Consider the following 13,743-nt stretch of genomic DNA (forward strand, 5'->3'; position numbering starts at 1 on the left):
ATATATATCATATATATATATAAAAAATATATAGTAGAGATGAGGTCTCACTATGTCAGTCTAGGTTGATCTTGAACTCTTGACCTCAAGCAATCCTCCCTCCTCGGCCTCCCAGTGTTAGGATTACAGGCATGAGCCACTGCACCCAGTCTGTTACCTATTTTATATGTAGGTAAGCCCATTTTATTCTCTTAATGACCTTGCTGACTCTAAAGACCCATTTCCTTGGTGCTGTGGCCTCTGCCTTGGTTTCTAAGGCAATCACATCTGATACCTGTGGAGTTCCTCTGAACCGAAGTTGAGGAGAGGAGAGAGGAAGCCCTTCATTCCCACCCAGCCACCCTAAAGGACACCCCTAGCCTTGCACTGCCATCCTGCCATGGGACATACTCAGTCCCTGCTGGCACTTGTCTCCTGGGCACCTGCTACTCTTTTGCTGTCTCTGAACAGACATGTCCACAAGGCTGCCAGGACTGCCCACCTTCACCCCTCTACTCCCATCCTCTCATCCACCAGTCACGTTCAACTGTTCGTGCCCTTCCTCCCTCTTCACTCCCCTCTGTCCTGCCTGATGGCCCCCTCCAGCTGTCTCAGACAAAATGGATGCTGCTTCACTTCTGTCTAGTTCTTCTGCTTCTTCACTATCAGAGCCTCAGGGCCTCCCTCTAAACAGCAGGCCAGTCTCTCCTATCTCTAAACAGCAGGCCAGTCTCTCCTAAGAACTGAGATGACCTAGGAAATGAGAGAGAAGCCTGTGCTGCTCCCAGATAAACAGATGGCGAGTGCCTTGGCCCTCAATCCTCCCTGTCCTAGGAGCCTCTCCAAAGAGGCACATTTTTGAGTGCATTTTTGCATTCTTTTTGTTATTGCATAAATAATATGTGTTTATTTTAGAAAAAATAGAAATGAGATCAAATGGAAGGCCAGTTGCAGTGGCTCATGCCTGTAATCCCAGCACTTTGGGAGAACAAGACAGGCGATCATTTGAAAACAGGAGTTCCAGACAAGCCTAGCCAATGTGGCAAAACCCTGTCTCTACTAAAAATACAAAAATTAGCCGGGCATCATGGCCTATGCTTGTACTCCCAGGTATTCTGGTGGCTGATGCACAAGAATCGCTTGAACCCAGGAAGCAGAGGTTACAGTGAGCCGAGATCATGCCACTGCACTTCAGCCTAGGCGACAGAGTGACACTCTGCCAAAAAAAAAAAAAAAAGAGAGAGAACAAATGGAAAAACATTGTTTTCAATCCTACCACACAAAGATTTAGAACCAATGTGACCCTTTTGGAGTTTAACTCTCTTCACTTCTTTTTCCTATGCAGTAGGCACATTAAAACTTGATTTTGGCCGGGCGCGGTGGCTCATGCCTGTAGTTCCAACACTTTGGAAGGCTGAGGCAGGCGGATCGCTTGAGCTCAGGAGTTCGAGACCATCCTGGGCAACACGGCAAAACCCTGTCTCTACCAAAACAAACACATAAATAAATAATAAAAATAAAAAATTAGCCAGGTGTGGTGGTACGTGCCTATAGTCCCAGCTACACAGGAAGCTGAGGTGGGAGGATCAGTTGAACCTGGGAGGTGGAGGTTACAGTGAGCTAAGATCCTGCCACTGCACTCCAGCCTGATCAACAGGGTGAGACCCTGTCTCAAAAAAAAAAAGAGAAAAGAAAGAACCCCCCCCTTTTTTTTTTTTGAGACGGAGTCTAGCTTTGTCACCCAGGCTGGAGTACAGTGGTGCAGTCTCCGCACACTGCAACCTCCACCTCCCAGGTTCAAGTAATTCTCCTGCCCCAGCCTCCTGAAGAACTGGGACTACAGGTGTGCACCACCACACCCAGTTAATTTTTGTATTTTTAGTAGAGACGGGGTTTCACCATGTTGACCAGGCTGGTCTCGAATTCCTGACCTCAGGTGATCCACCTGTCTTGGCCTCCCAAAGTGCTGGGATTACAAGGTGAGCCAACATGCCTGGTCAAAACCTTAATTTTTTTTTTTTTTTTTTTGAGATGAGTCTCGCCCTGTCACCCAGGCTGGAGGGCAATGGCGCGATTGTGGCTCACTGCAAGCTCTGCCTCCCAGGTTCACACCATTGTCCTGCCTCAACCTCCCGAGTAGCTGAGACTACAGGCACCCGCCACCACGCCCAGCTAATTTTTTGTATTTTTTTCTTTTTTTTAGTAGAGATGGGGTTTCACCATGTTGGCCAGGATGGTCTCGATCTCCTGACCTCGTGATCCACCTGCCTCAGCCTCCCAAAGTGCTGGGATTACAGGCGTGAGCTATGGCGCCCAGGCAAAACCTTGATTTTTAAAATAAGTATTTACTCATGCTGCATGGAAACATGTGATATGCAAAAAGCATTTTGTTTTAGGATGGTGGGATTATGGGTAGTTTTCAATACATTAAAAATTATTTCATGTTTTTTCTTTCTTTCTTTCTTTTTTGAGACAAGTTCTTGCTCTGTCACCCAGGCTAAAGTATAGTGGCACCATCACAGCTCACTGCAATCTCAACCTCCCAGCTCAAACACTCCTCCCACCTCAGCCAAGTAGCTGGGACTACAACTATTACTCCTGGCTAATTTTTTGTATTTTTTAAAGTATGGACGATGGGGATGGTCTCACTATGTTGTACAGGTTGGTTTTGAACTCCCAGGCTCAAGCAATCCGCCTGCCTTGGCTTCCCAAAGTGCTGGCATTACAGGCTTGAGCCACTGTACCTGGCCCTTTATTTCACCTTTTAAGTGAAAAAAATTGTAATTACATCCCACCTCTAATGGGATTTGGCTTACTTATCCCATTATCTCTTATTAATTTTCTATTGCTGCTGTATTAATTCATCACAAATTTAGCTGCTTAAAACGAAACAACTTTATCTCACATTTTGTAGATTTGAAGTCTGAGTAGGAGCCAGGTACAGTAGCTTCACGCCTATAATCCCAGTACTTTGGGAGGCCAAGGTGGGAGGACCGCTTGAGCCCAGGAGTTTGAGGCTATCCTGGGCAACATAGGGAGACCCCTGTCTTTACAAAAATTTTAAAAATTAGCCAATATGGTGGTGTGAGTTTGTAGTCCCAGCTACTTGGGGAGGGCGAGAGGGGAGGATCACTTGAGCCTGGGAGATCGAGGCTGCAGTGAGCTATGATCGTGCCACTGTATTCCAGTCTGGGTGACAGTAAGACCCTGTCTTTAAAATAAAACAAAACAAAGCAAAACAAAACAAAACAAAAAAAACAGTCTGAGTAGCCTCAGCTGGTTTCTCAGCTCCAGGTCTCACAAAGACAAATCCCCATGTCAGCTGATGATCTGGGCTCTTATCTGAAGGCTCTGGGGGAGGATCCACCTTCAGACTCATTCAAGTGTTGGCAGAATTCACTTCCGTGTGGGTGTAGACCTGAGGTCCCCTTTCCTTGCTGGCTATCAGCTGGGAGTCAGTCCATCTTTTAGAGGCCACTTACTTTCCCTAGCTCATGGCTTCCCTCATCTTCAAACCAGCTATGGCAGGGCAAGTCCTTCTCCTGCTTCAGATCTCTTTGACGTCCCCCTTCTACCTCATCTTTCCTGCCTCCAGCCAGAGAAAGTTGTCTGCTTTGAAAGGCTCATGTGATTAGATTGGGCACACTCGGATAATCCAAGATAATCTCCCTATTTTAAGGTTTGTAACCTTAATTACATCTGCAGAGTCTTTTTTGCTATGTAACATAACATAGTCACAGGTTGCAAGGATTAGGGCCTGGGTGTCTTTGGGGAGAGCGTTCTGTCTACCACACTGTCTCCCTGCCCTAATGAGTATACCTTACATTTTGAAATGAAGTCAATCTCCTGCATTTTTTTTTTTTTTTAATTTTAGCTCACACTCAGCCTGGTGTGAGCAGGCCCATCTTTGCCACTGATTGCATGTGACTGCCTGGGAATCCATGGATCTTTTAGAGCCACAGATATATCACTGTGTAGCTGGTAGAGTTCTTCAGGTGGATATTGATATCATTCTAGTACACAAAGCAACCATATGCCCTGGTATTTATAATACCCCAAGTGGAAAGGCTTCATTCTGATGTCTTATGGAAGTGATCTGGCCAGTTATAAGTCAGAGCCAAATCCTCTCCCACTGTCTTCAACAATATTCTTGCCAAATCTCAAATCTTGGCTGTCTTTAGACATTTTTTAGCTCTATTTTTCTTTGTTAGTATTTAATTTTAATTTTTGTTGTTGTTGTTGAGACAGAGTCTTGCTCTGTCACCTAGGCTGGAGTGCAGTGGTGTGATCTTGGCTTACTGCCACGTCCACCTCCCAGGTTCAAGTGATTCCCTACCTCAGCCTCCTGAGTAGCTAGGATCACAGGTGTGTGCCACCACGCCCAGCTAATTTTTGTATTTTTAATAGAGACTGGGTTTCACCATGTTAGCCAGACTGGTCTTGGACTCCTGGCCTAGAGCCATCCACCCTCCTCGGCCTCCCAAAGTGCTGGAATTACAGGCATGAGCCGCCACCACGCCCAGCCTATTTTTCTCATATTATTTAGTTACTATTAATTAGCTTTGTAGGTTAGAAATAGTCCTTTATTCTGAAGTACAGGCATGCCTCACTTAACAATGGGGATATGTTCTAAGAAATGCACTGTTAGGCGATTTCGTTGCTGTGGAAACATCGTGGAGTACACTCACGTAAACCTACACGGTGGAGCTTACTACACACCTAGACTGTGTGGTGTAGCGTATTGCTCCTAGGCTACAAACCTGTACAGCATATTACTGTACTGAAAACTGTAGGCAATCGTAACACAATGGTAAGCATTTGTGTATCTAAACATACCTAAACATAGAGAAGGTACAGTAGAAACATAGCATAAAATATTTTAAAATGGCACAACATCTATAGGGCACTTGCCATGAATGGAGCTTGGAGGACTGGAGGTTGCTTCGGGTGAGTCAGTGAGTGAGTAATGAGTGAATATGAAGCCTAGGACATTACTGTACACTACTGTAGACTTTATCAACACTGTATACTTAGCCTACACTAAATTTGTAAAACTAAATTTTTCTTTCTTTAATAATTGACCTTAGCTTATTGTAACTTTTTTATAACTCTAAATTAAAAAGAAACTTTTTGACTCTTTTTTTTTTTTTTTTTTTTTTTGAGACAGAGTCTCACTCTGTCACCAGGCCGGAGTGCAATGGCGTGATCTCAGCTCACTGCAACCTCCACCTCCCGGGTTCAAGCAATTCTCCTGCCTCAGCCTCCCAAGTAGCTGGGATTACAGGCATGTACCACCATGCTCGGCTAATTTTGTATTTTTAGTAGAGAAGGGGTTTCACCATATTCATCAGGCTGGTCTTGAACTCCCGACCTCAGGTGATCCGCCCACCTCAGCCTCCCAAAGTGCTGGGATTAGAGGCATGAGCCACCATGCCTAGTCGACTCTTTTGTAATAACAATTAAAACACAAACATATTGTACAGATGTATACAAATATTTTTCTTTTTATCCTTATTCTTTTATTTTTTTGGAGAGGAACAGAGTCCCGCTCTGTCACCCAGGCTGGAGTCCAGTGGTGTGATCTCGGCTCACTGCAACTTCTGCCTCTTGGGTCCAAGTGATTCTCCTTTCTCAGCCTCCCGAGTAGCATGCGCCACCATACCCAGGTAATTTTTGTATTTTAGTAGAGAGAGGGTTTCACCATGTTGCCCTGGCTGGCCTTAAACTCCTAAGTTCAGCCAATCTGCCGCCGTGGCCGCCCAAAGTGCTAGGGTTACAGGCGTGAGCCACCGCACTCTTTTTATCCTTATTTTTATCCTTTTTTTTCCCTTATTCTATAAGCTTTTATCCTTATTCTATAAGCTCTTTCTATTAAAAAATTTAATTTTTTTCTAATTTTTAAGTTTTTTGTTAAAAAATAAAAACACAAACACACAGTAGCCTAGGCCTACACAGGGTCAGGATCATCAATATCACTGTCTTCCGCCTCCACATTTTGTCCCAGTGTAAGGTCTTCGGGAGTATTAACACACATGGAGCTATCATCCCCTACGATAACAATGCCTTCTTCTGGATTCCTCCTGAAGGACCCGCCTGAGCCTGTTTTACAGTTAACTTTTATTTTTTAATAAGTAGAAAGAGTACTCTAAAATAATAAAAAGTATAGTAAATACATAACAGTAACAGTCACTTATCAAGTATTATATACTATGTATAATTGCATGTGCTGTGCTTTATTTTATTTTACTTTATTTTATTTTTTGAGATGGAGTCTGGCTCTGTCACCCAGGCTGGAGTGCAGTGGTGTGATATCAGCTCACTGCAACCTCTGCCTCCTGGGTTCAAGTGATTCTTCTCCTGTCTCATCCTCATGAGTAGCTGGGACTACAGGCACCCGCCACCACGCCTGACTAATTTTTATTTTTTTAGTAGAGATGGGGTTTGACCATATTGGTCAGGCTGGTCTCGAACTCCTGACCTCAGGTGATCCACCTTCCTCAGCCTCCCAAAGTGTTAGGATTACAAGCGTAAGCCACCATGCCCGGCCTAGCACGTGCTGTGTTTTTATACAACTGACAGCACAGTAAGTGTGTTTATATCAGCATCACCAGAAACAAGTGAGTAATGGGTTGTGCTAGAACATCGTAATGACTATGATGTCACTAGACCATAGGGATTTTTCAGCTCCATTGTAATCTTATGGGACCACCATTGTGTATATGGTCTGTCATTGACCGAACCATCATTTTGCAGTACATGACTGTTAACTTTCTCCATAGACAAGCATAAGGAAACCTAGCTGAATGGGAAAGCTAAATGGCGGGGAATTGCATAAGACAGCTCCCAAATGACATTTTAACCTAATGCTTCTGTCATCAGCAGAGCAGCTTATCAGGGACTGGCATGGGAAGGAGTTTATAACCCATTCGGTGGGATAGAGATTCAACACACTCACGTTACCTCAGGCTGTTTCTTCATCTAAAAAATAGGATGAATAATACCCACCTCATGGGATAGCTGCAAGAATTAAGTGACATGTGACAATGCCTAGCGCAGTTCCCTGTTTCATAGTGAATGCTCAAGAAATGTTAGCTCGCTTACCACACTATTGTCAACCCCCATTGCCCATCACCACTATTGTAGGAGTTACGGTGCTTTCTAAAGAGGAGGCAGGCCGGGCACGGTGGCTCAGCCTGTAATCCCAGCACTTTGGGAAACTGAGGCGGGCAGATCACTTACGGTCAGGAGTTCGAGACCAGCCTGGCCAACATAGCAAAACCCCGTCTGTACTAAAAAATGCAAAAATTAGACTTATGCCTGTAATCCCAGCACTTTGGGAGGCCAAGGTGGGCGGATCACCTGAAGTCGGGAGTTTGAAACCTGCCTGGCCAACATGGTGAAACCCCGTCTCTACTAAAAAAATGCCAAGGGCCGGGTGCAGTGGCTCATGCCTGTAATCCCAGCACTTTGGGAAGCCGAGGCAGGCAAATCACGAGGTCAGGAGTTCAAGACCAGCCTGGCCAACATGGTGAAACCCCGTCTCTACTAAAAATACAAAAAAATTAGCCGGGCATAGTGGCGGGCGCCAGTAATCCCAGCTACTTGGGAGGCTGAGGCAGGAGAATCACTTGAACCTGGGAGGCGGAGGTTGCAGTGAGCTGAGATCACACCACTGCACTCCAGCCCAGCTGACAGTGCGAGACTCATCTCAAAAACAACAACAACAAAACCCCAAAAATTAGCTGGCCATGGTGGCATACGCCTATAAGTCCCAGCTACTCGGGAGCCTGAGGCAGGAGAATTGCTTGAACCCAGGAGGAGGAGGTTACAGTGAGCCGAGATTATGCCACGGCACTCCAGCCTGGACAACAGAGTGAGACTCCGTCTCAAAAAAAAAAAAAAAAAAAATTAGCTGGGCATGGTGGCACATGCCTGTAATTCCAGCTACTCAGATCATGCCACTGCATTCTAGCCTGGGTGACGGAGCCAGACTCTGTCTCAAAAAAAAAAAAAAAAAAATAGGCCGGGCGCGGTGGCTCAAGCCTGTGATCCCAGCACTTTGGGAGGCCGAGACGGGCAGATCACGAGGTCAGGAGATCGAGACCATCCTGGCTAACACTGTGAAACCCCGTCTCTACTAAAAAATACAAAAAACTAGCCGGGCGAGGTGGCGGGCGCCTGTAGTCCCAGCTACTTGGGAGGCTGAGGCAGGAGAATGGCGTAAACCCGGGAGGCGGAGCTTGCAGTGAGCTGAGATCCGGCCACTGCACTCCAGCCCGAGCAACAGAGCGAGACTCCCTCTCAAAAAAAAAAAAAAAAAGAGGCGGCAGTGCTCGCTTTGACAGCACAATAACTAAAGAGGAGGCATATGTGAGGGATTGTTTACTATTTTTGGAATGAGAGTTGTGTGAGAAAATAGAAATATAATAAATGAAGTCCTCATCTAAATTTAGCTATTATAGTCTTCAGTGCCCCTTAGGGATTGGGGGGTCCTTTCTTCAGATCATTATGCTGCTCTCATTCCCCATTATTGCTCCTGGAAATTAAAAATAGACACAGAGTAAAACATCACTTTTTATTTCTTCTGAGTATCTACATTCAATTGCTTTCGCTAAATTAACAAAAAACACTCAAATACATGTGGTTTCTGGTGACAAGTTCTCTAAGACAGTGTGGGAAATGACCTAAATATGCACAGGCAAGGCTCAGTCTCCAGAAGGGTGGGCAGGGGTAGGTAGGGGCTATCTGATCCCCAAGGCAATGAAGTCTTAGAGCTGAAGCCCAGCTCCTCCTTTTTAAGAAGAAATGACAACCCAAAGCCTTCTGCGTTTGTTTGAGACCCTAGCTTGTGGCCCTGTGAGATCCAGAAACCAGGCATCCTGATTCCCTGTCCACTGCCCCCAGCCTGAAGCCTTCATCCTTCCTCTTAGCACCCTCTCAGGGGAACAGGGGTCTAGGTATGTTTACAAAAGTCCAGAATGGGTCAGTATTTGGGGGAAATAGAGATTTGAAAATTTTAATTCTTTATATAATAGAGCAATTCAGTTCTGTCTAATCATAGGGTATTATTGTTCCAGACTCAGTTAAGAATTTGCCAGAGAACAGAAACTCCCAGCTGAAAATTTGTGCATTGCTCAGCTATATCTTGTAATTGGCATGCCAGCATTTCCTACTAGAGCTCAGCATCTGAGCTGCATTATTTACTCATGTAAGTGCTTAGGATGGGTGATGGATAGGAAATACAGGAAATGGAAGGACACAGGGCAAAGGTCATACAGGAGCACTAAATTGGGATGGGGTAACTTGCTAAGTATAAAGTTAAGACCTACATTAGACCACTTCTATGCACATGTTCAGTTAGAGGACTCAATGGATACACCAGGCACCTATGGCTGGAGTCTCCTTGGCACGAGCGCCCCATCCGAGGCACAGCTGCACTTCTGCACCCTCATGTTAGGCAGGCTGACCACTTGGGGCCTGGTCCTGCCTCCCTCCTTGATGCTGACGATCATGGGCAGCGAGGCAGTCTCCGAGGCGATGCACTGTCGTGGCCCCAGAAATGGCCACTTGACGGCCAGGGCCTCCGGGGGCTGCTGGCAGGTGCCCACACACTCATAAGCCAGGAAGCCCGGGGGCTCCAGCACCCAGTTCTTGGCCCACTTCATCCCCTGCAGGTCAATGTACATCTCCTGGCGGCAGCAACGGGTGCCCTCGGTCACTGGTGCTTCAGGGTCACAGTCGCCCTGAGCTCTGTGTGGGCAAGGAGAGCAGGGTCAGAGGTCAGCTGGGAAGGCTGAGGTCAGAAGGCCTGGGGCACAGCTCAGTGGACACCTGGGAGGGAGATTTATGATCCAGCTGTCACTGTTTTAAAAGCTGGACATTTGTGAGAAGATGAATGAATAAACATATCTGAAACATAAATAATTAAATCAGCTACTATTAATTAAAGGTCTCCTAACAGGCCGGACACTGAACTGGGTACTTCACATGTATTATCTCAGGTGATGCCTGCATTTCATCCTCAGGTAGGTTCCAACATTATCCCCATTCCACCTGAGGCCACTGACACCCAGAGGTGTTTGGTGACGTGCCAGAGGACCTGCAGCCAGTGGAAGGCAGAGCTAGATGGAGGCCAGGCCAACTGGTTCCAAGGCCTCTTCTTAACCACTGTGCTATGCAGCCCCTGTCTGCTCCAGAGAGCTAACTTGTCCATAAGGAAAGAATTCACCAAAGCAGGAGGGAATCTCATCTCCCCTAGTAACCGCTAAAGCTAGGATTTTCAAAAATTTAATCACGGAGAAGGATAAAGTGAAAGTAGGTGATTACAATAAAGTGTATATGAGTCAATGGCAACATAAAAATCCATTGAAAATTATCAAAGATATTTTTAAATAAAATGAATAATACAATTTCTTTCTTTTTTTTTTTTTTTGAGACAGGGTTTCGCTCTTGTTGCCCAGGCTGGAGTGCAATGTTGCGATCTTGGCTCACTGCACCCTCTGCCTCCCGCGTTCAAGCAATTCTTCTGCTGCAGCCTCCCAAGTAGCTGGGATTACAGGTGCCCGCCACTATGCCCAGCTAATTTTTGTATATTTAGTAGAGATGGGGTTTCACCATGTTGGCCAGGCTGGTCTGGAACTCCTGACCTCAGGTGATGCGCTGGCCTCAGTTCCCAAAGTGCTGGGATTACAGGCGTGAGCCACCATACCTGGCCTTACATTTTTTTTTCTTTTTTTGTCGTTTTTTTAAAACTTAAAAAAAAAATTTTTTTTTAAGGATAGGATTTCACTGTGTGGCCCAGGCTGGTGTCAAACTCCTGGCTTTAAGCAATCCTCCACTTCAGCCTCCCAAAGTGTTGGGATTACAGGCATGAGCCATGCGCCTGGCCTGAATAATACAATTTCTTTCTCTTTTCTTTTCTTTTCTTTTTTTTTTTTTTGAGATGGAGTCTCGCTCTGTCCCCCAGGCTGGAGTGCAGTGGTGTGAGCTTGGCTCACTGCAACCTCCGCTTCCCAGGTTCAAGCGATTCTCCTGCCTCAGCCTCCTGAGTAGCTGGGATTACAGGCGTGCGCCACCACGCCCAGCTAATTTTTGTATTTTTGGTAGACACGGAGTTTCACCATTTGGTCAGGCTGGTCTCGAACTCCTGACCTGGTGATCCACCCACCTTGGCCTCCCAAGGTGCTAGGATTACAGGCCTGAGCCACCACGCCTGGCCAATAATACAATTTCTACCATTACAAACCCTGACATGTAGTGGGCAATCGCTGGCATCCTGGGACAGTCTGCACCACGCTCCCCCTACTGCTCGCCCACCGCCACCATCCGGTACCCCAGACAGTCCTGGGGACGGGGGTCCGGACCACCCAGTGGCTGCTTGTCTCTGGTCTGCACAGTCCGGCACCTACCCATAGTCCCTGAGGTCCAGCGTGTGCAGTTCCAGCTGGGGCTCCCCAAGCCCGGCCGGCGCCCCCTGCGAGGCAAAGCGGACCAATCTGTGGGCGCCGGACGCCAGCGGGCCCAGGTGCTCCCTCTGCACGGACACCTGTAGCAGCAGAGGAGGCCGGGGCTGGCTCAGCTGCTGCCAGAAGTTCACGGCCTCGGTCACGTCGAAGACCTTCCAGCCGCTCTCGTGGGCGGACACCAGCCTGAGACACGACAGACACCCAGCGCCGCGTGAGGGCGGGGACTGGGACGGGCCCCCAGGGCCCCGCCCCGTTCCCCGCGTCCCCGCCCCCAAGCCAGGCCGAGCAGCCCCCTCCCCCTGCCCTGCGCGCCCGCGCGACCCCCACCTGGAGTCGATGAGAGAAGTGCGGTTGGAGCCGTCGTCGCGGACGCGAAGCCACTCGACGGTCACCCGGGCCCAGGCGCTGCGCGGGGACAGCCGCCCGTGCCTGTGCAGCGCGGCCTTGGGGACCGGCTCCTGGAAGAGCCGAAGTACGGCCTGCACCAGCTCGCTGTTGGGCGGCAGCCGCTGCTCCATGCCGAACACCAGCAGGTGCGTGCTGGCCTCCGACGCCAGGAACCTGCCGGCCACCTCTGGGGACAAGAGCAGGGTCAGCAGAGCCTCCCCGGACTCCAGGGAAGCTCTGACGATGGCAGGGACAATGAGCTGGCAGCCAGGCCAGGAGACATCGTCCCTGTTCTATCTCTGGGGCAAGCTCAGTTTAAAAATCTCCCTTGGATCTGGGCCTTGTTTAGTAACAGTTTACATCCAGCATGCAGGGGCGACTGTGGGACCCCAGGCTAGCAAGTTTGCCTCAGCTGAGATGCTAGGAGCAGAATCCTCACCCAGGTGCCCGGCCTTGGGTCTAGCTCTGGGCACTGAGGAGCTAGGGAGGCGAGAGGCTGTGGGAGGATTCAGGCCCAGTTGCACCCCTGACAGCCAAGTATAACCCAGATAGTCTACTTAGGTATTTTTCAGTTATCCAAACATGCTTCTATCCACAAGAACTCACTTTGATGTTCACAGTGCTGGGAGATGGCTAAGACATAGTCATACCCCTGTTCCAGATGAGCACATGGTGGAGAGAGGATTTTAAAGCCATTTACTCAAGGTCAGGCTCAGACTAGAGTGGCAGTGTGAAAACAGACCCCGGGAGTCCAGCTGCACCAAGTGCCTTGAGGCACACACTCACCCGCTCCCCCAGCTCTACTTTTTCTCCTCTACCCTCCCCTTCTCTGATGCCTTGGTTTTTCCAGCAGGTCTAGCCTGGTGCACCTCCCCTGGGCTAGAGGGGGGCCCTCAGTGCACAGCTGGAGACCCTGGGCCCAGGCCTGGCCCCTCCTCACTGCTCCTTGGACCGTGGCCCTCACACAGCCTCCCACAGAGTCCCAAAAGGCCAGGGGCCCTTTGGCACCACCAGAGTGGGCACAACCGGCCTGCCCCTGACCATGGGACTGGGGGCAGCAGGGAGGGAGGGCCTCACCTCGGAAGCTGTGGCTGAACCTCTTCCCACGGGAGCGGTCCCCATGGCTGCGCCGCAGCAGGGCCGCATACTGGCCCCTCACCTGGGCGGGGATGACCAGCTCCTCCATGTCGACCCTGTCCGGTACAGGCACCTCGCTGAGCTGCAGCTGCCGCAGCAGGCTGCCCAGGAGCTGCTCTCCAGTCATGGCCACCCCCGGGCCGGCCAAGGGCAGCACCCAGAGTGCCCAACAGAGCCACAGGGGCCGCATGGTACTGCTCTGGAGGAGCAGGAGGCAGAATGGAGCTGTCCTCTAAGGAGACTGAAGGAGGGTCTTAGGCAGCTGGGCGTGCTGAGAGCCAGGCTGGGCCAGCTTTATAGCTGGCCCTGGACTGGCCTGGGGTGAAGGGAAAAGGGAGGGAGGGAGGGAGGGAGGTCACACCCCTGGGACCTCCTGGGAGCTCACAGCCAGACAGGTCCCTGAGCCTGGAGGAGGGGGCTGTCTAGAAAGACCAGGGCTGTTTGGATGCCACCCAGGCCTGGGGCTTGTGACTGTGCTGTCAGCAGCTTGACAATATTTTTAGTGCTTGTTTAATTTTCCTGGCCTTACCCCACCCCCGTTCTATGAAAAAGTTAGTCTATTCTGTGTAAAAGAAAGTCCTGCTAGCCAGCTGCTTAAATCTCTTTAAGAGTCTCTTCTGGCCGGGCGCGGTGGCTCAAGCCTGTAATCCCAGCACTTTGGGAGGCCGAGACGGGCGGATCACGAGGTCAGGAGATCGAGACCATCCTGGCTAACATGGTGAAACCCCGTCTCTACTAAAAAATACAAAAACTAGCCGGGCGAGGTGGCGGGCGC

At 49.0% G+C, this 13,743-nt stretch overlaps 1 protein-coding gene across 1 annotated transcript; it reads right to left on the reverse strand.

The window, feature by feature from the left end:
* Positions 1 to 8,537: 8,537 nt before the first annotated feature.
* On the reverse strand, positions 8,538 to 13,510 carry LEFTY2 (left-right determination factor 2). Its single transcript, XM_033197526.1, has 4 exons — positions 12,909 to 13,510; positions 11,772 to 12,018; positions 11,388 to 11,627; positions 8,538 to 9,729 (listed from the first exon to the last, which is right to left on the reverse strand). The coding sequence occupies exons 1-4, from the start codon at positions 13,156 to 13,158 to the stop codon at positions 9,366 to 9,368; spliced, it is 1,101 nt and encodes a 366-aa protein (XP_033053417.1). The 5' UTR covers positions 13,159 to 13,510; the 3' UTR covers positions 8,538 to 9,365.
* Positions 13,511 to 13,743: the final 233 nt, after the last annotated feature.

Source organism: Trachypithecus francoisi, unplaced genomic scaffold (genome assembly GCF_009764315.1).
Source record: "Trachypithecus francoisi isolate TF-2019V2 unplaced genomic scaffold, Tfra_2.0 Lachesis_group5, whole genome shotgun sequence".
In the NCBI taxonomy this organism is placed as follows: domain Eukaryota; kingdom Metazoa; phylum Chordata; class Mammalia; order Primates; family Cercopithecidae; genus Trachypithecus; species Trachypithecus francoisi.